This window comes from Salvia splendens, chromosome 19 (assembly GCF_004379255.2).
Source record: "Salvia splendens isolate huo1 chromosome 19, SspV2, whole genome shotgun sequence".
Taxonomy (NCBI): domain Eukaryota; kingdom Viridiplantae; phylum Streptophyta; class Magnoliopsida; order Lamiales; family Lamiaceae; genus Salvia; species Salvia splendens.
In genome coordinates, this window is record NC_056050.1 from 6,798,353 (window position 1) to 6,825,834 (window position 27,482).

The 27,482-nt window shown below is 36.0% G+C and overlaps 2 protein-coding genes across 4 annotated transcripts; one reads left to right on the forward strand and one right to left on the reverse strand.

Annotated features, from left to right (window-relative positions):
- Positions 1 to 267: 267 nt before the first annotated feature.
- LOC121778938 (auxin-responsive protein SAUR50-like) lies at positions 268 to 576 on the forward strand. The gene has a single exon (XM_042176319.1). It carries the CDS (start codon positions 268 to 270, stop codon positions 574 to 576), a length of 309 nt encoding a protein of 102 aa, XP_042032253.1.
- An 8,144-nt stretch (positions 577 to 8,720) lies between these two features.
- LOC121779367 (filament-like plant protein 4) lies at positions 8,721 to 14,693 on the reverse strand. 3 transcript variants are annotated; one of them, XM_042176696.1, is made up of 6 exons: positions 14,479 to 14,693; positions 13,572 to 13,703; positions 12,844 to 13,072; positions 10,312 to 12,757; positions 9,960 to 10,005; positions 8,721 to 9,561 (listed from the first exon to the last, which is right to left on the reverse strand). In XM_042176696.1, exons 2-6 carry the CDS (start codon positions 13,695 to 13,697, stop codon positions 9,112 to 9,114), a joined length of 3,297 nt encoding a protein of 1,098 aa, XP_042032630.1. In that variant the 5' UTR covers positions 13,698 to 13,703; positions 14,479 to 14,693; the 3' UTR covers positions 8,721 to 9,111. The 3 variants fall into 3 exon arrangements, with proteins under 3 accessions (XP_042032630.1, XP_042032631.1, XP_042032632.1); XM_042176697.1 differs by having other exon boundaries at positions 14,546 to 14,687; XM_042176698.1 differs by lacking the exon at positions 14,479 to 14,693 and having other exon boundaries at positions 12,844 to 12,972; positions 13,044 to 13,072; positions 13,572 to 13,634.
- Between the last annotated feature and the right edge of the window lie 12,789 nt (positions 14,694 to 27,482).

Here is a 27,482-nt window from a genome sequence, read left to right on the forward strand (position 1 = left end):
TCATGTTTATACACACAACCCAAAAACACTCATGGTCTCATCTTTTGCCCCCACATGCCCTTGTTTTTCCAATTTTATACTACCAACAAAACAAAATTAATAATTATATCAACCCATTTTAATTTTCAACTCAAATTAATTAACTCCCTACTTTAAATATATAGTACTACTACTATATATATATAACTCACTCACCCTCATTGCTCTCTCACTACACCCTTCATTCAACTTCTCTCTCTCTTTAAGTTGATCATTTTGTTACCTACAATGGCCATCAGAAAATCAAACAAACTCACACAAAAAGCAATGATCAAGCAGATCATGAAGCAGTGCTCGAGCTTAGGGAAAAGGCACGGGTACGAAAACGACGAGGGGCTGCCTTTGGACGTGCCAAAGGGGCACTTCGTGGTGTACGTGGGCGTGAACAGGAGCCGATACATCGTTCCTATCTCGATTTTGAACAGGCCGGAATTCGTGAGCCTGCTTCAACGAGCTGAGGAAGAATTCGGATTCGATCACGACATGGGGCTCACAATTCCTTGTGATGAACAAGTATTCCAGTCATTCCTTAGATAGAAATAAATTTGTGCTCCAATTTTATTTATTAGTACTAGACTAGAAATATTATTCCCATGATAATCAATTTAAATGGGTTAGGAGATACGCATATATGCATGTAAATTTAGGAATTTGGAAAAATATTTGGTCAATTTTTGCTCTAGCAGTGGTTGTTTGGCTGTAATTAGTTTTGATTACAGGCTTGATTAATTGTACCATGTTAGAGTACTAGTAATTAATATATTTCAAATTAATTGAAGATGAGTAACATTCCATTTCTTGATTTCTTTTACATTCAATTTTTTTTCTCTTTTACATGCAATTATTATTCTACATCCATTTCGAAGAGGATGAGTAATTAATAGATGACGAATGAAATTATGAAATAGATTAATAATTGGACCCCTTAACACCTTTTTTAATTAGAGAGAAACAAGTCATGATCAGGAGAAAAAAGAAAGCAATGACAATATAAGTAAATATGGAATCTGATAATGATAGATTGTGCTGTCTATTTTTTTGGCATATATTTCCCATGTGCAATACCACTGCATCTGATGTCAAATTTATATCATGCTGAGTGATTTTTTCCAATTTTTCTGGGGTAAATATAATTTTAAATCTGAAATCTTATATTAAAATTATTTTTTTAAATATCACGTGTCTATTTTTGGAGCCTTGAAATTTTGACGTAGCTCGTTGGGTACTATTGTGTAGTTTATATATATATAGAGTATTTTTTTAAAAATGAAATGACACTCAATTTTTTTTAAAATTAACTCCTATATAAGGAAGGAAATTACAAATAAACTCCTATACCATAGATAGGAGGAAATTATAACTAATGTCAAGAGGGCTCGAACTTGGCACCTCATGCAATAATGTCTAAGCTCCTTGTCAATTTTTTGCGCTAGGAAAGTATTCAAGTTGGAGTAATTAAAAGAAAACATCATCGTTTTTGTGGTGTTTCACTGAAAAAATTGGAACTAATTACACATCGGCAAGTTACATTAAATTTTCGGGGGCTGAAAAATGGATGCATGATATTTTTAATACAATGTCGATAATTTTGAAACTTAATTAAATAGTATAGTTTGGGTCTTTGTGATAAATGTGGGTATAGTTTAAGATTTGAAAAAAAGTCACATTCTCAATTAATATATCATCTTCGCATAGTTGATTTATGAATCACGATTTACAAATACTTAGAAATGGTCTAATCCTGCAATGTTATATGGTTCTTCGTGAAAATATTATAGTTTGTTGAAAAACTATAGATAAAATGAAATAGATAAAAATATTCTTAATCGCAAAATGCAACACGATTGCCCAAAGTGTAAATATTTGAATTCCATAGTGCTAGCTCAGAAATTGATAGGTTCACATGATTAGTCGAAATTTCTTATATTACATAATTTTCAAATTTTAATACTACTACATTGTTTTTAAAGTGGTATTATGGTTTTAATTCGGTTGCTCATGGTATGTATTTTAATATTCTATTCTAGTGCTAATCGTTTCTCAAATAAAACAAAATTAAAATGCAGCACGTAAAAGATAAAATAGACTATATTGGAAATTTTTATTTTCTATGTTTACAAAAACCTTGATCTATATTTAATTGATTTCGACTCACTCTAATTAGGTAGAAATCCCCTAATATTAGCTTATTTCTATCACCCCTCAAATTGAGTATTAAGATTTTTTTATACTTAACTTGCAAATCTTCAATTTCTTCATTCCAACACTTCCCCGGAGCTTGTTTAATCTCCACTGAATGCTTAGACTCAATCAAGCCGCTATTTTAGTTTTTCTATTGACAGACTCGTCTCAAGAGGCTCATTCATATGTTCTTGACAGTTTTTGCTCATGTCTAGGAGCCAATTTCAATTTTTCTTTAACACTTTAGGCTCGTGTTTAGGAGCAAACTTAGACATTTTTTGCTCATATCCAAGAGACACTTCAATTTTTCATTGATATTTTTTCTGTATACTTTCCATCGGAATGGGTCGGGTACCCCAAAAATCGAAGGCTTGAGGTAAAAGCCAAAAAATGTTGAGCCCCAAACAAATATAATTAGCTTGAATGAAAAAAATTTGCTAGACATAAGGTTGATCTAAATTATTTACCTCTTTAAATTTTATTTGGTCATTTATCTTAGTTACCAAACCCTCATTGGAATTCATGTAACTACCCATGCATATATGAACATTAGCAGATGTTTACGCAAAAGCGACCTTATTTGCATTTGCTCATCCAACTTTAAATAACGTAAACTTTGGACTATATTATTTCTAGAATATTAAGTACTATATCCGTAGAACACATTTTTGGTCCATATTTCACTATCATCATAAAACTGCTTCCCTACGCTAATAAAGTTTATTTCCTCAATTGCTTAATTTCAAAATGTATATTACATTGTTATCAAATATCACAATAAGTGATATATATTTGATTTTACAAGACCGATAGACAATTTAAATAAAACATAACGTGAGGTTTCTACAATAGTATAGTAGTATTTATTAATTGTGAGGTATAATTAAGCTATCAAGCTTTTTTTCAAATGTTCAAATAAATCACGAAATATCATCATATTCTGTTCCAACTCACAATTTTTAAAAACTGAAATATAAATTTGCCCCATTAAATATGAAACTTTTGTTTTTTCACAAGTGTTTTGGAAAAATGATACTACCTTCGTCCTGCATTAACTGTCACATTTACTTTTCTGCACTCGTTTTGTAAAAATGATAAGAAATAGTTAAAGTCGAGAAATAGTAAAATAAGTGAGAGAATAAGGTTGAAAAGAGTCTTCTTTATATTATTCTCTCTCACTTTACTATTTTTTCCTCTTTAACTATTTATTATCATTTTTACAAAATGAGTGCAGAAAAGTAAATGCGATAGTTAATGCGGGACGGAAGTAGTAATAAATAGTTAAATTAGAGAAAAAATAAAGTAAAAAAGAGAATAATGTAAATGAGTCATCTTAAAACGATGTTGTTTAAAAGAAGGTCATGTGAAGTCGTTTCTTGATCTTAGATTCAATATACGAGTTTTCACCTTCAGACATTGAATAGTTAAACCTTCCTCGACTCTCACTTCAAACTTCTTCTATTTTCATTGTTCGTCGTTGAATTTATTATGTAACGCCCCATATTTTAATACACTATTCAAAGCAATATTCACTACATAAAAACCCTTGTAACTACCGACTGATTATCGACGGAATACATGTAGTCAACAGCTAAAAAAATTACCGACAAGTGATAGGAATTATCGACAAAATTTCGTCAATAAAATTATTGTTTGATCTCTACCATAAATCCATAATTGGTGCTCTCTAACTAATATGAGGAATTTTTGTAAATGTGTGGGGGAGTAAAGTCAGGGCTTTTGGCAAGAGGAATGAATATACACAACATATATTTTATCGAGCGAACTGCACAAAAGGTCCCTAACTTTTCGCCTTGTAACAGTAGAGACCCCTAATATTTAAAAATCTCATCACAAGTATCTAACAAATTATATAATCACTAACCTTGTTTTTTCGGACGATAACACCCTCAGGGCTTGAAAGGGCAAACTCGACCTTTTGTGACGCCGCCACTGCATCCCACCTGCTGCGTGTACTGTGGATGAGACGCCAATCCTAATTGATGTGACAGAAACATCATGTCTTTTGTCCTCTCTCTTCTCTTCCCACTGTAGACGCCTCTTCACCTCCTGACCTGCATTGATATTTTAGTTAACGTAAATTACAAAACACTTAGCTTTTTGTTTCTCTTTCCTATTTCCCTCCAATTCACTTTCACTTCATCATTTTCGTGTCGCACACCCTATCTCACCACATTTTTCTACTCATTCTCGGAAAACGCCGCTGCCATTTTCGACACGCCATCGTCTTCGTCACCATCACCTCCGGCATCACCTACATACGGTAGATACGGTCGAGGACCGGAGATAATCGACGTAGACCCAGAAACATGGAGCATTCGCGATCCTCGGTTGGATTTCTTTGTCCCGGAAGAAGAATATAGTAAGTTCAATTTTAAAATTGCACAAATCGTTGACTTTAATTAAAAATTCCAAGCAAGCGATTTTGACTGTGATTTAGGGCTCCGAAAATTGGTTGTTTTGTGAAATTGTTTTGATGTCGTCGCGTTTGGGAAATTGTTTTGACTGTGATTTAGGACTTTATATGTGAAATTTGTTGGTTTAAATTTGGAATTTTTCTAACTCTATACAAACCCTAACAGGGGACCGTTTCGGGATGTTTTCCGTCGCTTTTCATCACGGAGGTCAATCTTTAAAATCAATGGACAGAAGAAGTATGTTGGGGGGGGGGGGGAAATTGACATTCTTTGACTTTTGCAATATTCTCCAATTCGAGCTCTTAGATCTTTCCAGTATGGTGTTGCGGTTGAGGTATGATAGGAAAACCGTTTGTGAGTTCTATTACGTTCATCCAAGGTACAGTGATGGCTGTATGGGCGTGGACATAGGAGGTCCATTGCTGTCCATTACTGATGATCCACATCTGACCTCTTTTCTCGAAGTCGCGGCTACTAGCACAAAGCTAGTTCACATTTATCTCGTGGAGATGACAGAGGCGACCGACTTACTCAAGAAGCGAAAGGAAGAAGCGGAGGAGTTTCTAAAATTTGTGAAAGCTTGTAAAAAACCACGGTGGTCATTGAAGAGATTGACGAACCAGAAGCAATTATGCCGAAGCGTAAACCGAAAAGGAAGAAACATCAGCACGAGGAGCAGAGGAAACCATCGGCACCATTATTGATGCTTGAGTAGTACACTAGGGATGTCGAGTTTGAAGAGTATTTGACCAAAAGTTTAGAAGACAAACGTGGGGAATGGAAGAGGGAAGAGGAGGCAGCACGTAAGAATTTGATGGATGCATTTGCATCATGTAGTGCATAACAAGCCAAAGCTGTTGTGGTGGAGGTTGAAGAGAATGATGCAGTAGATGAAGTTGTTGGACAAGGAGAGGTCCATGCATGCGAAGCTGTTGTGGTGCAAGATGTCCCAACCCCAATTCACCCCATGTCAAGGCCTCCTACTGGGCAATCATTTCGTACTCCAATTCACCCCTCTGTGACAGATATACAACCTGAGGTTGAGGTAGAAGATGGAGTTGAACAAGCTAGACATGGTAAACAAGTTATACAACCTGAGGTTGAATCAATTGTAGACCCAGAAAGCGTTTCAGAGGTTAGTACATCACTTTGGACTATGTTTGTGATTTGTGATTTATGTTTCGTATTCAAATGTGATTAATCTTTTGGTCAAATGGGGCATTCAAATCACACCCACCAAGAATTACAACATGAGGTTGAAGCAATTGTAGACCCTTCAGAGGTTAGTACACCACTGTGGACTATGTTTGTGTTTTATTATTTATGTTTGGTATTCATATGTGATTCATCTTTTTGTCAGATTGGGCAATCAGATCACTCCCACCAAGAATTACAACATGAAGATGAAGCAATTGTAGACCCTGATAGCGTGGTAGAGGTTAGTGCACACCTTTGTACTAGAGTCCTGATTTATGTTTGTATGTATGGTGTTCATTTGTAATTTTATGTTTAAATCAGATGGGGCAATATGTTTAAATCAGACAGTTGTGGGAGATTGCCGCGAGTACCACATCTTTTGATCAGATTGCTCTGCAGACCGAGTATCCCCAAGCACATCAGTGGCTTTATGGAGTTGCTCCCAAAGAAAAGTGGGTCAAGGCATTTTTTTCTCCACATACTTGTTGTGATGTGCTCCTCAATAACATTTGTGAGACATTCAATTCGAAGATTGCATTGGCTCTAAAGAAAGCAATTATCAGCATGTTGGAGGACATTCGAACAAGTCAAATGGAAAGGATTCAGATCAGAGGCCAGTGGATCAAAAGCTACGATCACGCAGTCCCTCTTGTTATCAAGGAGCTTGTGGATAAGTGGTACGCGCGGGCTTCATCGTGGAGGGCTACATGGAACGGACAGTCTTTGTGCCAAGTAACTGGGCCGTCTGGCCAGTATGTTGTCAACATGTGCGATTTTACATGCTCCTGCAGATTGTGGCAGCTATCCGGAATCCCGTGCACTCATGATATCGCAACAATCAACAAGCATGGCGACGATGTGACGCGATACGTCTCCCGCTATTATTTGAAGTCAACAATGATCATGTTGTACGAGAATGTCCTTTACCCAATCAGTGGGGTGGACAATTGGCCCAAGACTACTTCTGATGGTGTGTTGGAACTGGCGCCCCCGAGGTCAAAGCGACAGCGTGGTAGGCCGAAGAAGAAGACATTGCAACACGACCTGAATTCAATTCAACAGTATAAAATTCAAATCAGCAATGCAATTTCGCCAAAACATAGCACATAGCACAAAAACTAAAATCATAATTCCAGATGCCCAACTGTAAACTTCAACCAAGAATTGCAAAATTTTCCAGATGCTCCGACTATAAACCTACAACCATAAAATTCGACCAAGAATTGCAAAATAAAATTCCAGATGAAATCGCCTAAACCCTTGTGGATACCCTAAATTTAGGGGATTCCAGATGAAATCCCCTAAATTCCAGATGCCGAACAAATGAAATCCCCTAAAATGTGGATACCACTGTAACCCTACAACCATAAACCCTTGTCGAACAAACCACAATTGCAAAATACCCGTTACAACTTACAAAAAATAAACAGAAGTTCGGCCAGTCTATTATGTTTAGAGAGGGAACTTCACAAAAAACAAACAGAACTTCACTTCACAAGCCGACGAAGATGAAATGAAAGGAATGAAATCATTTAGAGAGGGAAAGATGAAAGAAAATAGGAGAATGGAAAAATAGAGTCTATTATGTTTGAAGAGACATCTCTTACACAACAGACTAGATGTGCAGCATAGGGTGTGCAGAAATGCAGGTTTGGTAGGTAAAGAGACTAAACTGCCCTTCAGCCCATTTGGGCATTTTCATCCGAAAAATGGCAAAAAACACAAGGTTTGTGGTTATATATTTTGTTAGATACCTGTGATGGGATTTTTAAATGTTAGGGGTCTCTGCTGTTACAAGGCAAAAAGTTAAGGACCTTTTGTGCAGTTCACTCTATTTTATTTGACGTGTTCCTTGTCATATTGCATATACCCTTTTCTCGCATAGAAGTTTGTTTGCTCAATTCTTGTAACTTCGTTAAATTTGTCGGTACCCAGGGATTGAGGTGCTTCTACACGCTAGGAGGAAGTCGTTTTATTTTTGAAGACATATCCGAGAGCATTAGCCAGTGCATAATTTGTCTCGTGGAAAGACAGTTTTTCTCGACTTGACTTATTGTTAGTTTGTTTCATTGTTTTCATTAAATTTTCCGTCTTCATTATTATGTTTGTTCTTTTTCTTAATAGTTAGAGTATCGTCAGTATATTGTTTGAGAATTTTATCACATATTTTCTAACAATTTCAAGTAAATACTAAGATCATGAAACAGTCCCCCATTAATTGTCCATTTTTGTCATTTTTGTCCGTTCCCCATTAATTGTCTACTTTCACTTTTACTATAAATGGTAAGTAGGCCCACATTCCACTAACTTATTCCACTCATTTTATTATAAAACTAATAAATAAAAATGAGACTCATATTCCACTAATTTTTTAACTCATTTTCATTTATATTTCTTAAAACTTGTATTAGAATCAAAGTGGATAATTAATGTGGCCAGAGTAAATTTTTCTATCCAAGGACACGCCACTCATCCATTGAATCTCTAGTCACGAAAATATTGTCACTCCAACCTATGCTCAGACTATTGCTACTTTACTCCATAGTCACAATTTTATATTTTCAAAATCCAAATTATTTGCAGCCAAACAAACACACACATCTGTCTATGAAACATACTGGGGACAGTAGCTAGTGGTTTAGTATTATTTTATTATCCTTAGTGACTTCATAATCCTCAAAACAACTTAGAAGGAAACAAAAATGAATCAATTAATTAAGTAGAGAGTCATGTCTGATTGTATACACGAATGTTCAGCGATTAAATCTAAAACAAAAATCACTTTTCAAACAAAAGCAAGATACTACCATCTCCAAATGTGCCCATCAAATCTTACACTAAATTACAAGTATAAGAAATTACAAGTATAAGAAGTAGAATGGATTTTACCATCATGTACACGAATGCTTACATCTCTATATATTGTATAAACGCCAAACTATGAGCTAGGTTGTTAGATTTCAAGATTTGATGTCAACAGATGACAAACATCAATAGAAAATGTCAACACAATGTCAATCGTCAACCTATTAACGTTGTGTTGACATTTTCTGTTGACATTGAAAATGTCAACCCTTTGTTGACATTGTCAATCTATTGACGTTGTGTTGACATTTACTTAACCAATCTGTTGACATCAAATCTTGAAATCTAAAGGTTCTGATCATAGTTGGAGTTTGTAAGGAAGATGTGATTTGCATTTTATCACTAACCTACCTACACATAATATGTGTATATATATAGCATGCTGAAACCACTAATAGACATTCTTCGCCTTCGAGGAAAAGAACCTGCTAAATCCACGAGCATGTTTCTCCGGTGTTGGAGTATTCGAAGCAGAAGAAGAGCCTGACTTCGTAGGGCGGTGGCTTGGTTGTTTTGAGCCGACCGGAGATCTCAATAAGTCGTTAGCTTCAAAATCAGATGGACTGAAAGAAGCATTAAACAGATCCATAGGAGATTCTGAGCCAGCTCTGTGCAAATGGAAAGAAGCAGCAGTGTCTATTTCAGGTGGATCAAGATCTAGTAAATTCATTCCACTGATAGTTGGTTCTTCCTCAATAGAGTCTTCGACTCTTTGAATCCTCGAGTTAGTCGAGGAATGCATTTCTGTTTGTGGACGTAGAGCTTTCATTTGCTTGCCTAGAAGAAATATGGTTTCTTGACACTTTGCCAGCTTTTCTGCTGCAGCTGCCAACTCCTTCTCCTAAAATAGATTATATGTAGTTTGAGTTTCCAGAAACTATACAAAATACTCTAATGATTCTTGATGAAATAACCAATTACAAATGTCTCAGAATATTTTGGAAAACGTCTAACCAAATAAATTGTCACAAAAAATGTCTCAACAGCTGCTATCTATACACTTTCCTTTCTCCACATTTATCTATTCAATTTAAACTACATAATTAGGCCAACATCCCATTTCTGTTTTTCCTAGTTGCACTGTTTCTTTTTAAGAATTTTAATATGGATGTGCCACTAAGTTGCAGCCTTTAATTATCAAAGCAATACACTTTATAAAGATGAGCTTAGTATTGCAGGCTACCAAGTCCTGAATGAAATTACTTATTAAGCAAAGTGGTATGTCATTATGAGCCTCACCTGATCAGACCTCTCAACAGTTTGAGCTGCTGCACAATTATCAATCCTGAAATTGCAAATATCATAAAAAAGCATAATCATATTAAATATGAAAATGAAACTTTTTATGCAAGAAAAAAAAGCACATAAATGAAATAGGACTTGGAGAAAAGAAAAGAAACAATAGGTGACTAATTTGAATTCGACTATATGATCAGAAATAATTAGGACTAATTTTAGTTCGTCGTTTAGCTCACAGTTGAATGAAAACAGTTCGAAATCAACCAACCAGAACCAATTTTAAAACCACACTTAGTAACAGGCCAGCCTAACTCATTTGGGAGGAATTTGAATATTTTGTCTCAGTTAGTACCTCTCAAGCTGGTCTTGAAGATCTTTGCATTTGTTAAGTGCCTCTTCATGGCTTCTTTTCTCATCTAGCAGTTCTTTCTCCAAATTCTGTATTTTCCCTTGGAGGAAATTTACCTCAGTCTTTATATCTTCCGAACGTGTTTCAAGTGAATTGTATGATTCTGCCATGCATTTGAGCTGTGTCTCAGCCAGGCTGTTTGACTTCTGAGCTGTCATTAATTTCGATTTAACCTCAGCCAGAAGGTGTTCTGTTTCGAGCAACTGAGACTTGGTAGTTTCTAAATTTTCCAAAGATCTAGCAAGATTGACTGCTAGATTATCCCTGTCCATTTTCAATTGTTCAAACTCCTCTGGTGAACATTTCCAAGAAGTGACTGTTGATTCAGAGATTGGAACAAGATTCCCATCATTCGGAACATCGGGATCGGATGCAGAATCTGAAAAGTGTGCACACCCATCTGGATAACTCCCCCGTAATGATTCCACAACGACCTTGTTTGCTGGTAGGGCTATCTTGTCTATACAGTTGGAACTACCAGTTTCAACTTCAGAACTTTTATATCCAAGAACATTGATATGCAGCTCGCTTGAACTGTTCAATACTTGAGAAATGTCAAGAACAAAATCATTCAGGTTGATATAAGACGTCATTGCTTCACCATATTTGGAAGAAAATATATAAAAAAATTTATTCAACCCATCTCCATCAGAACTTGCTTTGGTGACGGTCTTCACCTCTTTGCCAAGGCTAGTGATAAAATCATAAATATGCATAATAGCAACTTGTACTTCTTCATTGATGGCTTCATAAGTGTTGATAGATGAACTAGCATCTTGAGGCACTGATGTCTCCTTTGTGGCTGTTGTGTCTGCCAGTTTGGCATCTTCGGTGATTTGATCAGTTGTTGTTCCAACAGGACAATTTGCCTCGGTAAAACTATACACCGAAAGGTCATGTAAAGTTTCATGGATTTCCAGAATAGCTTGTCTAACTTCCTCTATTACTTTTTCCATGTCCCTTTCATTAGAAACTAATTCAAGAACCCCAGATATTTTTGACTGGAGTTTCACAAAGACCAGTGGATCTGCATGCATTTGAAGACTTACTACATTCGGATCTTCTTTAGGACCCGCTTGAGGTTCCAAACCATGCTGCTCTCCTAATTGAGTGTCTTCACTGGTAGAGACTTCAACTGAAACTTCACACTTTACAAGTTCAGATCCTTCATTGACAGTATTGCCTGAACAGTCTCCACCTGAGACTATTCCATTCGATTGGTATGCCAACTTCTCCATCTCTAAGAAGTCATTCATAAGATCTGCATGACTTACACTTTCAGATTTCTGTAGACTGCCCAAGGTCTTTTCCTTCTTCTGATGAGAGAGGTCAGACATCATTCCAGAAGTCCATGAACCAGAACAGCTAATATTATCATCATTTCCATCTTCCGACATAGTGGTCAAACCTGATGGAATACTAGCTTTCCGACTATTGAAACTTTCAATTGAAACCTGAGGATTAGAACTGAGATGATTTTTCTGTTCACCATGATCATGTAGTTGTGCTTCCAAAGTTTGAAGCTTGCTAGCCGTTTGAGCACAGATACTCCTAGCAGCTTGCAATTCACTGTTACGTTTTGCCAATGCCTCCTTAAGCATCTTTGTTTCTTCCTCCATAGCAAGTAGCCGTTCTGTGAGTAACTCGTTTGCTTGGAGGTATTTCTGGGCATGATCAAGCGAAAAGTCCGGCATCTGAGACAACTGTGGAGTAGAAGGCTTCCCAGGAGATCTCCTTAAACGAGACTCTCCAGAGTCTCGGCCAAAGTTCTCAACTTCAAGTTTCATTTGGGCTAGTGCAGCTGGACCAGGAAGCTTCTTCCGAACAAGGCCTCGTAATCTTTGACACTCGGCCTCAAGCTTAGCAATTTTCTTAACTCCTTCTAGGTGATGCTTGGTTGCTGCCTCAGCGGACCGCACACTCATGTTTTTCTCTTCATTGCGAATTTCCGCCTCTTTCCTAGCAATATGGAGTTCGTATTTGAGTGTGTTTACTTCTCTTTCACAAGACTCAATTTCGCTCTTCAAAAGTTCTATCTCGGCATTAGCCTGTGATTTCTCATCATTGAGCTGGATCAGCATGTTAGAACGCTCTTGCAAGGATCTAGACCACGCAGCATTTTCAGCTGCAGACTTCATTAACTCTTGGTCCAGATTACCTATTTTAGCTTCAAGCTCTAACTTCATCTTGTCAAACAACTTTGTTTTGTTAAGAGCAAGTTCCCACAACTTTTCTTCATGGTCTTCCTTCAAATTCCGTATCTGCCTCATGCATTCTTTGAGAGCATCATCCAAGTGTGCTGCCCGATCTTCAGCAGTAAGCTTTAGCAGCGTGACTGATTCCAGATGATTTTTAAGTGCTGCAGCTTCAGCCTCAGCCTTCTCCCAACCTGTCCAATTGAAATGGTGGCCATAAAGCTCTACAATCTTAAAACTTTTATTCAGAAAGAAATATTTTATAATAGTATCCACAAACCTGAAACAGCTTCTTCAGCAACTTTGGCATGTTGCTTTACCAAATTTTCCTTATTAGCCATTTCAGTATCTGCTTCAGATAACTTTTCATTGAGTTCTTTCACTTCCTCCTCTAAGGTCAGCACCTGTCCTGCATAGGACTTCACTTCATCTTCCAATCCAGTTAGATGTGTATATGATTCTAAAGAAATTTGAACATACTTTGGCTTTTTATTATTGTCTTGTTTTGCCTGCAGAGAAATAGATCAATAAATTAAGCTAAAGATAGAATCATAGAAGTCATAAGGTTCAAAGTTCAAGAAAATGGACATAACAAGAAAGCAAGACTGTCAGCTGCTGAGTGTACATGAGTAAGACAATTGCTTGGAAAAAAATCATTGAGGCAACTTCAGACTAGAAAGTCCTAATCAGGATGGTCTTAAAATAAGTAGGAATATAAGCTTCCTAATGTACACAAGAAAAACAAAAAAAAAGCAAAGGAAAATTTTTGGAAATCATTGAAACTAGAACTGTTAAGATGCTGAAGGCTTAATTCAATGAAGTTGTTTGCGTTTTGAGTATCCAAAAATACAAAGCTTAGCAAGTAGTTGAGACTAAATAGACAGAAACCATAACTGCTTGTACATGGGAACCAGAATGCATCAAGTAAATCATGTGACAGAATAATAACAAAAGGTGCATGTAGCATATGATCAAAGATGAGAATAGATCATCTTAATGTTAAATAACCTTGTCGAATTGAGTTACATTTATATCTGAAGCAGCTGTAGAAGACTCTGATGCAGTGGCAGCTGTTTTCTCAGCAGCCTGCTTATCAGAATATTTTTTCTTCCAAGGCCAACTCCTTTTATCCATCCTTAGCTGTTAACACAGAGAAAAATTATGAAAATGAGGCTAGAAGTGGACTAAGTGGCAGACACATGACTTCAAAAGAAACCATCCATTGAAGATTGATCCTCTTGCATCTAAAATTTTGAAAGCTTCTTAGAAGTATTAGATGTAAATACAACTAAATGCCATCTATGGTCCTGCAGACTGCATGTGGGAAACTATAAGACAAACTAATACAACTAAATGCCATCTATTAGTTGTAAAAGACAAACTACTACTAATGTCAAATCGATGCATCTGCCCAAGACTCCATATCGATAAGAACCTATAAGCAAAGTGGGAAATGCGCAAGCTAATACACAAACTAGTGTGAGACATCAACATCGATTCCGAAAGCTTATTATAAATATAGAAACAGAATAAACACAATATTCAACAAGCTGCAAGACCATAGATGGCAATTAGGTGAATTAACATTTCAAAATTTTAGATGCAATCTAAAATTAGAAAGGCAATGCAGAAAAACGTAGAAATCGAGCACGAAAACTGCAACGCACATCAAATTACCGACAGAGTGCAATGCTTTTGAATCAAACTGTTCACAGAATTGAAGTAAAAGGGGGCGGAATCGCCAAACGAAGATGCAGAAGCAAAATGAGCAAGAGATTGGAACAATGAAGTAAGATAAGAAAGCAACAAAAAATGGAATTGGAAAATTTTGAAAAAAAAAGTGTTGAATTAGTTGGAGAGTGACGCGAATCATTCCGAAAGAAGAAAATCGAAAGCATCATTATCACGCACTAACCAGCAGCAATGAATGCGGTGAATATGAGCAATGGAGATCTGGTAAATGGAATGCAGTTGGTATAGACCTTTATTCTGTAGAGAGGGAAAGCAAGCGGTGGCGGTGGCGGTGGCGGAGGTGAAAGTGTGTCAAGCGCTAGGTGTCAGTTCAAAGGCAAGATGGCTTCGGAAAGCTCCAAAACATCAGCCTTATTTAAATTTGATGATAGTTTGAAAATTCTGGAAATTTAAATTCAGCTTCCGATGTTTCTCGAATAAAATCAGATTACGGTTATTATATGCTGTAATTTATGTGACAGACCATTGTCTACTCTACCTTCATTATTTATCCATTCATCCTATATCCTAGTGTATTGTGCTAGTACATCATTTTCTTCTGTATTTTACTCCAAATAGTGGGAGAGAAACATGAAATTTAAACGTCAGTTATTAGGCGATCAGAACACCTCCATTATCATTAGTATTTTGATGGTTATATAAGTCGTAAATAACTTGATATATATAGATAATAAATTGAGATAATTTTTTCATAAATGAAAATGTCATACTTTTATAAGACGGACTAAAATAGAAAGTGCACATATGGAACGGAGAAAGTAATTTTTGAAATATTACTTTTTCTGTCACATAATAAGAGTCATGTTTTGTCATTTCGGTCTGTTCCACAATAAGAGTCATATATCACTTTACCATAAATGGTAAGTAAGTCCTACATTCCACTAACTTATTCCACTCACATTTTGTTACTCCCCCCGTCCCAACTAAGTTGAGACATAACTTTTGGGCACGAAGATTAAAACATTGTGTTGAAAAGTAGAAGAGAGGAATGAAGTAGGAAAGATAAAGAGAGAATAAAATAGATACGGGAATACAGTAAGAGTGATTGAATGTTTTGTTTTTTGTTAAAAAAGGAAATGACTCAACTTAGTTGGGACATCCCAAAGAGGAATACAACTCAGCTTAGTTGGGACGGAGAGAGTATAAAACTAATATATATATATATATATATATATATATATATATATATATATATATATATATATATAGGGTCCCCTTATATGCACAACACCTCTTTAGTGTAGAACTAGAGACCAAATATTAGCCATTGGATCTAATTTTTGATGGATGAGATGAGATATTGCACAAATAATTTCCGCATTCATCCTAAGAGCAATTTATTTCATCCCAGGGGCTATTAAGTCATAATACATTATTATAAGTTATTTTCAGTTCTCGAGTGAAGTTGTTCCATTATAAGATGAAGCAACGTGGTTATAAGATGAAGATATTAATATCACAAGATGAAGTTATTTGTTTTGGACTGTTCAAATTTTGTTCATTTTAATCGAAATATTTTCATTTCTCGGGTGAAGTTATTTCATTATAAAATGAAGCAATGTGATTATAAAATGAAGTGAGTGCACAATTAATTTCTAATTTCGATTCATTTTTAGTGTATTTGTGTTGAGTTCTGATTTCTCAGTGGTTTTCAAGATATGAGTTTCGATTAGTTTGATAGTTTAAATTTGGTTCATTTTAGCTATATACCGTGAATTAATTACATTATAAGATGAAGTTATTTCGTTAAAAGATAAAGAAATTTTATCATAAGATGAAGCTATTTGTTTTGGACTATTCATAATTGGTTCATTTAACCAAAATGTTTCCATTTCTCGGGTGAAGTTATTTCATTATAAGATGAGGTACAGTGATTATAAGATGAAGTGATTGAATGACGGCAGTGTAGCAGCGGCGGCGGTGGCACACTACATTGGGGTCGAGTTGCGGGTTAATTTCATCCCGAGACTGACCTCGAGTCGCTGCCCGATCTGATTTCGCGATATGGAGTTACAAAAGGAGAGGACCTCTGGAAATTCAACCTCAGCGGATTTCTGCAGGGTCACAGATTCACGGTGCTGCATTTGGCGGCTATTGAGAAGCTGATCTTCAACGGATCTTACGATGTGGCAATTAAGATCTGGAGGAGGGAGAAGGGGAGTTGCTTCCATGAATGTCTGGCGGTGCTGGACGCGCATCGGAGGTCGGTGAAGTGCCTCGCGGCGGCGCTGGAGGTGGAGAAGATGGTGATGATGGGGTTATTGTTGTATTGTGTGGGATTGGAAGTTAAAGTGTGGAGGAAATAACTGATCTTGTATGCTAATTTCCATAAATACCCTCCAGCAACTATTTTGTGAATAAAATAATATAATTATGGTGCATTATTTATGACCACAAGATTATTTCAGTCAAGACTAGATTATAAAAATAGATGGACAAGATTTGGTCTCTAGTTCTGTCCTTAAAATTGGTTCGACATTGATCATCTCCCTATATATATATATATATATATATATATATATAGGGTTTTGATCCATGCAAAACCATTCTTAATACAAAAATGCAGAACCAAGCATACAAAAGTCATTTTTAGGTCATTGTAAGCTTATTTTTATGTCATTATAGTAAGGATGACATGAAATGATCTTAACATGACCTCAAACCCAAAGTTTATAATATGACCTAAAACTGCTTTACAATGACCCTCCGTGTTTTTGTTTATTTATTGACCATTGGATTGTCAAATCTCATGGTCAGGATTTGGTCTGGATTTTGTATTGAGATCAAGTTTTGTATTGATCATTTTCCTATATATATATATATATATATATATAGGGTCATGTTAAAGTCCTTTTCTATCATTAGATTTAAGTTCCAATTTGATTTGGATCATTGGATCTGCTAGATGAACGACCCGGATTTGATGATTAGTTAAGCATTCCGTAGTTCATTATTTGGTTTATTTCGTGCATTATGAGGGTGAATTAGTAATTTTATTATCTCAAATCTGAAGAATACGAGGAGCTGCGAGTTTAGCGGGATACACCCACAGCTTTCCATCTACCGCCTCATTCATCATAAACCGTATTTACTCCCACTTTTCTCTCCATAATCGTTCTCAAATTCCATCCAAACAGCAAAACCCTAGCCGCCAAAAGGGTTGTTTTCGGCGATAATTCTGAAGTTCAACCGGTTTTTTCAGTCGATTTTCATTCTTCCTTGCTGTGCTGAACAATACTCCACCGCGTTCTAAGAAGAGGTAGGGTTTTCCGATTGTTAATGGACTGCTTCAATTTTCGAGTTTGAACAACCCTTTTCCAATATTTGCTAGTAACGCAACTCCCACACCACAATGCACCCGATTACCACCAATCGGCCGTATTTGTTAATACAGTCTAACCCCCTTTTGTTTGGTTGAATTTCTGCGTAGATCTTAAAATGACAAAACGAGGACGACCCACCAATTCTAAGCAATCCCAGCTAGAGGGTGAGCTCCTAGTTTTTTGTGCAATTCGAATTGCTTTGTATGTTTGGATTGTAATCCCACATTATTTTTGTAATTGTGTGAATTAATTCAAATATCGTATCCATTATTCGTATGGTGGTTGATTTTAATTGTATAAAATAATTTAATGTTGGCTTGTTCACAACTGTAATGGATATGCACATTATATGTGTATTTTGTTTTCCATCCAAATATCATGTACTCTGCATCATACAACTGGAGTTTGAATTTATCCAAGAATAGGAGTAACATGTATATTTGCATTCCATGTTATGATAAATGGTGTACAAAATCAGTTTGTTCATTACTTGATATAAACTCTTCATTATCTGCCAATGTGACTACATTATTTTCATATGTGAATGTAGTTTGCTCATGTCTCTTTTAAAGTGTCAGATAACGAATGTAATATTTGTATATTCATTTAATCATATAGTCTATGCATTATTTTAATATGTCAATGCATTATTTTTCCTATATGTGTATATTGTGAATGTTATTGATGTGGTTTTAGATTTTGAAAGAGTAAATTGAAAATGTGTTTGTTCATTACATGTCAACATCTATTCATTATTTTACAAATGTGACTACATTATTTTAATATGTGAATGCATTATGGTCATTTCTGTTTAAAATTGGCAGATAACAAATGTGATATTTGTTTATTCATTAATTCATATAAACACTGCATTATTTTCAGAGGGTGGTCATTGTGGAGATAGTGGATGCAGAGGTGTATTTGTCATTAATAAAATTAGTTTGTTCGTTAATTTGTATTCTATATATATCTTGCATCATGCATCATGCCAGTGTTAGGATTGCATTATTTGAATATGTGATTACATTATTTGCTTATGTGATTGCATTATTTGACTATGTTAATGCATTATGTTGATTTCTGTTTTAAACTGTCAAACATTAACTGGAAAATGTTCATAACTAGCCTGAATCTGTACATTATGTAGCTATTTCTATGCATTATTTATCTTGTTTTATGCATCATTTGACTGCTGTTGTACATGAGTCTAAGAGTGAATGAAATATTTTTATCTGTTCATTACTTGAGTGATTTTGTTCATCATTTGGCTATTTGAATGCATTATTTATCCTATTTTATGCATCATGTGACTGCCAGTAGGAATTGCCCAGAAATTCTGGGAGCGAGTATCAGAGGCCGGGACTAGTACAGCTCTGGAAGAGACGGAGGATAAGAAACCAAGGGGTAGGAACGTCGACCATCTGTAATTTCGACGAACCCCTACCGAGTTTCTGAATTGTATAAAGAGTTTAACTCCACGACAGAAGGAAGCCGTCACGGAACTTGTACATGAGTCTAACAGTGAATGCAACATTTGTACATTATTTAGCTATTTCTATGCATTATTTATCATGTTTTATACATCATTAGATTGCTATTGTACATGAGCCTAAGAATGAATGCAATATGGGTATGTTCATTACTTGATTGATTCTGTACATTATTTGGCTATTTGAATGCATTATTTATCTTGTTTTATACATCACGTGGTTGCTGTTGTACGTACTAGACCCTAGCCCCTAAGCTTGTTAAACCCTTATGGAAAACAAGGAACGTGCGCCAAACATCGAAACACGGCACACCTTAAATGAAACGGGGCTGGATATATGTTCATTACATATCATAAATAATGCATTACAGAAACTAAAACCACACATTACACTACATAATATGTACATTATGTATATCTGTTTTAAAAAATGCCTACGCGCTATGCATGTGCAACCTCCGAGGAATTACTGCAGCTCGTGTATTTGGACAACGTTTTTTAGACTTAGCACATACTACACCCTAGCCCCTAGGCTTGTTAAACCCTTAGGGAAAACAAGAAACGTGGGTAAAACATCGAATCACGGCACAACCTAAACTAGTGGCTAGGATAAATGTTCATTACATACCACAAACAATGTTCATTATAGAACCTAAACTAAACGGGTAAGGATAAATGTTCAGTACATACCACAAACAATGCGTTACAGAAACTAAACTACGCATTATACTACACAATATGTACATTATGTATATCTGTTTTAAAATATACCCACGCGTTATGCATGTGCAACCCCAGACAAATTACTCCAGCTCGTGTATTTGGATAACGTTTTTTAGACTTAGAACATACTACACCCTAGCCCCTAGGCTTGTCAAACCCTTAGGGCAAACAAGAAACGTTCGGCAAACAACGACACACGGTACAACTTAAATTATAATATTGTCAAGGAGTTGATCGAATATTTGTTTGTTCATTACTTGGTATAAGCTGTTCATTATTAGGCGATGTGATTACATTATTTGCCTATGTGCATGCATTATGTTCATTTCTATTTTTAATTGTCAACAACCAAATGGAATATTTGTTTATTCATTACCTCACATAATCTCTGCATTACGTTCATATGTTAATGAATTATTTTCTTATATGCATGAATTGTTGTTGGTCATTGTTGAAATAGCGGAGACAGAAGTTTTATGCTCATTAAGTAAATGATTTTGTTCATTAACTTGTATATTTGTATTCATTATATGTCATGTATCATGCATCATGTCAAAGTTTTTTTATATTGTCAAGGAGTTGATCGAATATTTGTTTGTTCATTACTTGGTATAAGCTCTTCATTATTAGCCGATGTGCTTACATTATATGCCTATGTGCATGTATTATGTTCATTTCTGTTTTTAATTGTCAACAGCCAAATGGAAAATTTGTTTATTCATTACCTCATTTAATCTCTGCATTACGTTCATATGTTAATGAATTATTTTCCTATATGCATGAATTGTTTTTTCTTATGTTTTATATAGTCAAAGTGTAAAGGTATCAATTGTTACATTGTTTGTATTATAACTATATATAACTGCATTATATGAAGTATACTATACATTACCAAACACAAAGAATGCATTATATAATCATCCTTAAACATTACATTTATAATATCGTCCAACTATGAATTCAATATTAAACCAGACACTATACGAATGGCTCCAATTCGCGGACATACATACATGTCCCTCGCCACCTCCTCGACGCGGCGGTTTTGATCCATGACGTGCGCCATGAGCTCTTCGTTGATCACGCTTCTGATGCTGTTCATGTTGTTGTGATTCTTCATGGAAACGTCGCAATTTGGTGATGATTTGTTGCTGATTTCTGATTGTAGTGATTTGTGGCGGCGATCGTCGTCGACAATCACGCTGACCGGATAGAATCTCACGAATCTCTTTGCGTCGGCGGAGTGGTTTCCTCTAGACGACGGCGTTTTCCTGAGGCAGGATCGGGAGAACGACGAAACGGAGGAGCAACAACAAAACCATGAAACGTCAAAAATGTTTCAATAAACCAATACAGAAGCACAACAACAGGAAACACAAATTTGCTGATCTAAGACGATTGGGGCATTCGACTGAATTACAAATAAAAATTGACAGCAACCAAATCAATACACATAGGCGACAATTGCAGTATTACCTTCTTCCATTGATAATCGAAATTGAGGGGAGGAACCGTATGCGTAAGATGTAGATACAATAAAGCTGTTCAAAACCAATAATCGGCGATTTGCAGTATGCTGATAAAGAGAAAGAATTACGGAGAAAGAATTAAACTAAATCAGTAACAAATTTACTGAGAAACTGCAATAATCCTCGACGGAGGAAATCACGCCTCATTCCATAACTAACTACAATATAGAATATCTATTTTACCCTTATCACGTTAACAAAGCATGCAATCTGATAATTATATTAAATTATATAATCCATTGGATCAGCTTAAATACACGGTGGAGATTAAGAAGGAGATTGGATTAAATAGGTGAAAAGGATTTGAATACAATCCTATATATATATATATAAGTGAGACTCATATTCCACTAATTTATTCAACTCACACTTCTTTAAATTTCTTAAAATATGTGTCGTAACTAAATAAGGCTCCTATTCTGGGACGGAGGGAGTACTATTGCTTACATTTCTTATTATTTTTAATTATAATTTCTAATTCAATTAATTCGTGAATAAAAAAACTAGTACTAAAATTATAGTACTATAATTCAAATAAACAAATGGTTACATGAAAATATACGAATTTCAATAAGACATCAGTTTTAATTCGTTAATATGGTTGGATCACATAAAATAAAAATAAAATATAGTATTACTCCCTCCGTCCGCCATTAGGAGTCTCATTCCTTGGCGGCACGGGTTTTAAGAAATGTTAAGAAAAGTGGATGGAAAAAAGTTAGTGGAATATGAGTCTCACTTGTATATATTAGTTTTAAATGAAATGTGAGTGAAATAAGTTAGTAGAATATAAGACCCTATTACCATTTATGGTAAAGGTGAACCGGGACTCTTATTCGCGGACTGACTAAAATGGAAAAACTAGACTCCTACTCGCGTACAGAGGAAGTATTAGTTATTTTAAGTTTTTGGCTAACTATTAATTTCAACTTATTTTTACACTAACAATATCAACAAGTGTATAATGCCAGTATAACAATCACTAAACAAGAGTTTAGGAATTAAAACTACCTGGTAGGGTAGACTTCTTTGAAGTCCGCCTCTCGAGACCCTGGTGGAAGTTAGGAAGCGATTTTTACCTGGTTGGGTACTCTCTCCTTGTTTGACCCAGAAAGAGTTTAGTTGTCTTATTTTTACTGGGCTCGAGATTTAAGAAATACTACTATAAGGGTTCGTTTGATACCCCTGTATAGCCCAGAAAATGGCTTGTTTCTGGTCAAACTCAAATGTTTGATACCTATGAGTATTTACTGTCGGGCCCGTGAAATGAGCGAGGTCCATGTATCTATTCCCACTTACAACAGTTACCTTTTCGGAGCCTACCCCTACGATATTTTTCTACTGTGTCAAGAAAAAAATTATTTCCAACATTTTCCCTCTGATATTCTCTTCTGCATTCCATATTTCTTATCACCACAGCTTTCCCCAATGAATCCATTGTTTTTGTGTAGGGAGATTTCAATAGTTATTTGGCTATGAAGTTAAATTGAAGTATTTCGAATTTGTTTGACAAAAAAACATGGTGCCGAGTCTGCACGTGATAGATCTGAACACCTAAAATGTCGACGGCGTTGTAGTCCGTTGAATTGTGATTATTTTCCGGCAGATTCGTGAATGAGAAAATCGACAATGAAAAGGAAATAACTTAATATCTAAGACGGATTCTTGAAGATGAAGCTGCAATTGGTAAAAATCCATAGCGATTTGAAGAAGGAAATACAGCCAACTATTTCAGGCGAAAAACTGATCAGCTTCTTGTGTAATAGCAAAGCCCGGCTGTTAAGATTTGAAGAAGGTGAAGCAGCTAAAAATTTCTTCTTTAATCACATGTATTTTGATTCTGATTCTTTATGGGCTATTGATGGGAGTGCGAAAACTTTTGGTTGTAACACTATATGTTGATAAGGTTTTTTTTTGCGGCCATTGATTCAGCTAAGGATGATTTATGAATAAAAAATTTTTTGCTGCCATTGATGACAGTGGGAAGGTCGTTCCAAAGAAATTAACCATTTTTTTTGCATCACATGTAATGAGATTAAAATTTCAAGAAGGGTAAAAATGTAATTCTTATTGACACATCATGTTTCTGGGTTAATATCACTAGCGTAACAAACATATAACCAAGAAAAAAATTTCAACGTATTTCTGGTCAATTATCTTGATTATTTTCTTATGTGCTATTTTCTTGACGTGGGTATCAAACGAACCCTAAGGAAAAGCAACCGAAAAAGTTAAATGAATTCTAAGTTTGATTTGTTTATTGTAATATTACTTTCATACTACAAGGAAAGTAACCGAAAAAGTTAATAAAATATAGTATAAAGGAGTACTAAAGTTAAAATTCAAATAGTTGTGACAAATGAATTACGTTTGGTTCAATATAATAGAACACATTGTTCGTTTACAATGGCCATCAAATGAATCCATAAAAATGTTAATTTCATCTACAAGTTGGTCTTCCGGCGCAATATGTTGTAGTTGGAAATGACTCGGGACGACTCGGTGGTGACTCAGCCACTCCACCTCCATGCCATCTCCATCAATTCATACACATTCGCCACTCACAAAAATTCAGAGTTGAGAGAGAAAGAGAAGACCGAGCTAGGTGTCTCGAACTCATCAAACTCACGCGTTCTTATTTACCCGTGCAAGAGCGGCCGAGTGATATCGAGGTTGCTTCGACACCTCACGCGGCAGTATTCCTCCAAGGTCGTAAACCGGGCCGGGCTTTTCTCGCCGGGCTCGTGCCGGGCAAGGTAACAAAGGATCTCCTCGAAATGGGACTCGTCGCACGGGATCGCCAAAGGGCCCGTGTTGGAGAATCCGAACTCTTCCTCGGCCCAGGACAACAGCTTCCTCAGTATGGGATGGTTCAAGTGCGTGGCGCGAATCACGAATCGCTTGCAGGTCGGCCCAACGCTCACTGCGACGTGCCCTGCTGGCACGTCGCAGGGAGGGCGCCGGCCCGCCATCGCGGCCTTCTTGCGCCACCGCCGCAGCATCTGCCGGATCCGGACAATGTGGCGGATCTTGCTGCAGGCTGACATTTTTTATTTTTAGTAGAGATGTACTAATAGTGAGAGATTGTGGGAGGGAGGATTGAATGATGGGATAATGTGGGATTATATAGTAGTGAGCTTGGTGTAATTTTAATTTTAATTTTAATTTTAATTTTAATTTTAATTTTAATTTTGATTTCTGGGATGACAGTTGGCGCTGCTTTAACATTTTTTTCTAATTGGACACCTCATTAGATTGAGAATCTGTACTATAATTTGACTTTGCGAAATGGTTTAAGGACCCGTTTTATAGCAGTGATATAGTAGGTTTACGACTTTAATCCTATCTATATCATTCGTTTTATAGATTAGATAAAAACTTCCAAAGCCCGTCGGGCTTTATAAAGCCTATCCAGGCCCGCGTCCACATCAGCATTTTGCACTGTTGGCCTATACTATTATCCATAAAAAATGTGTGGGTTTATACACTGTTTGAAATGGATTTCCATCTTCTACCCCTCTCATTCACTCTCTCTCTCTATCAATTGAAGTCGCCTCTCTTGGTATGATGCTTTGGCCGGCGATGGTTGTGCAAAGGTTCAGTGGTCGTGGTGGTGGTCGCCGGTGCACGACCGCTCTCTCCACTCGGCCGCCGACACCCTTCGTCAATCTCTCTCTCTCTCTATCTATCGATTGAAAGTCGATGTGTTTCTCTTCTTTCCGGCCAAAAATGGTCGGCGACTGTAGCGCATGTGTCTGGTGGTAGTGGTTGCTGGGCATAGCCACCGACACACCTACCTCCGTCGTCTTCTTCAATTTTGGCAGATCTGAGACGGTGATGAGGTTGGACTGTTGATGTTCCAACACTGAGCTTCGATTTTCTGTAAATTGCTTCAATAGATTTGTTCAATCGTCATTTAGGCCACCGATGTTGATAGATGATTTGTTCTGGAGTTGAGCTTCGTGTTCTATGAATTCGTTGTTGCTGCTGGAAATTTTACACAAATTGTGGCAGTGATGATTTCTTCTAAGATCTTGAGCCTCCTGTTGATTTCTACGCTAATCCGAGAGCTGCGAAAGTGGTGCTCGTTTGAAAATTTGTGAAGCATCACTTTTCCTTCTCTAATGTGTAAAAACCTAGCTTGCTTTCCTTTCTACTCCATAAAATTAAAAATTAATCATTGATTATTCTGAATTTTTTTCGATTCTTCTCCATTGCTAAGATGGAATATGGTCGCTAATTTAGATTACAGTAGAACACGATAATGAATAATTATTAGAATCAAAACTTCAAATTAGAGTTGTAAATAATCGAACAGGTGAGGTAAATTGCATATATAATTGCTTATTTATATGGAGCATGCAATACGAGCATATTTGTCATTTCATGTTTTATCATTGAAATAATCCCGAGCAATATCTAGTCTACAAAACAACATCACAAAAACCATATCTAGATGTTATCCTACTTTTGACCCGAAAATTTAATCCCAAATTATTTATCATGCTATATCCAATCCATGCTATAAAAGCAGCCCTAAGGGTAAAATGATGCATTGGAATATGAAATACTACTACTAAGCCAATTTATGCGATTTAGGATTAATTGTTACGAGATTCAAGCTTATAGGTATAAATATAGATAACTGAATATTTTACAGCAATTAATCATAGTTTTCTAAATTCACAAAATGAATTTTAAATTCTGGAGTAGCTGAAATTCTCCCTCCGTCCCACTAAAGATAAGTCATTTTCTTTTTTGGTTTATCCCAACTAAGATGAACTCATTACTAAAAATGGAAACAACCTTTCTCTCTACTTTATTTCTCTCTCTTACTTTATTCTCTCCACCACACTCACAAAATAAAGTTCATAAATTCCCGTGCCACCTAAGAAATGAGTCATCTTCTTTAGGACAGAGGGAGAACTAGTATACTATCTTCTATTTATTGAGACAAGTTAACACCGTTTAAATTATACTTCTTTCGTCTCACAAGAATATGTACTCTTTCCTTTTTAGTCCGTCCTACAAAAATATGCACTTTCTAATTTTGGAATGTCTTTTTCTTTGTAATGATCTGAAACTCATTCTCCGCTAACATTACTTTAATTACTTTTTCTCTCTACCGTTCTCTTACTTATCAATTTTACATTAAAACTCGTGTTGAACCCAAAGTGCATATTCTTTGGGGGCGGAGGGAGTACTCCCTCCGTTCGCGAATAAGAGTCCCATTTTTCATTTTAGTCCGTTTGTGAATAGGAGTACATGTTCATTTAAAACTATTATATACAAGTGGGACCCCTATTCTACTAACTATTTTCCACCCACTTTTCTTAATATTTCTTAAAACTTGTGCCACCAACAAATGGGACTCCTAATGGCGGACGGAGGGAGTATCACTTATAAAGAAAAGTTAAGCACATCAGGATCTCATAACACTATGAAGAAATAGAAGAAGTGCAGCCCTAACCCAAGCCATCGCCCCCCTAGAGCCGAGGAAACACCCGACTCAATAATAGGAATATTATTTTTATTAGTATGTTTTGTAATTTGTATTCAGTGAATCGAGAAGAATTATAAGCTTTTTTTTGTTCCCAAAATGTAAAATACAATCGAACTGTAGAGGATCTAGTCATCGGAACTTATGAAATACAATAATTTGAGTGATATTTCTCTCTCTGCTAGGGCTTGGCTTCCTCACGATTCGCTAGTCGCCTTCCCCTATTGCTCGTGCAAAGATTACCGCCATTTCACACCTATCGATGGCGCACGCACGACCGATGCTCTCCTAAATTGAGAGGAGAGAACTATAAACTAACCTTTGCTCAATTTGAACGTTAACAATTCTCCATCATGGTTATATGGAATAAAAGTATCATTTTAATTTATGACACATTAATAAAATAAGGATTTAATGCAGTTGTAAAATAACAGTACTACACACTATAGTAAATTTGTTTTACAGTTTTTGCACACAAGTAAAAGTTACATTGCTTAGACTAGAAGCATGACGTACTTCAATACTTCATTTTACTCAAGTTAATTTGTCAGGACAAAAGCACGATCAAAATAATCTCTATGTACATTTATTTATAATTTAGCA

Bases quoted from the DNA above. Each gene is read 5' to 3' on its own strand.
- LOC121778938 (XM_042176319.1), top strand. From the start codon at position 268: ATGGCCATCAGAAAATCAAACAAACTCACACAAAAAGCAATGATCAAG.
- LOC121779367 (XM_042176696.1), bottom strand. From the start codon at position 13,697: ATGGATAAAAGGAGTTGGCCTTGGAAGAAAAAATATTCTGATAAGCAG. The intron at 12,758-12,843 runs GTTTGTGGATAC...TCAATTGGACAG, and splicing joins TGCTGAAGAAGCTGTTTCAG to GTTGGGAGAAGGCTGAGGCT. The intron at 10,006-10,311 runs GTACTAACTGAG...TTGCAATTTCAG, and splicing joins CTTCAAGACCAGCTTGAGAG to GATTGATAATTGTGCAGCAG.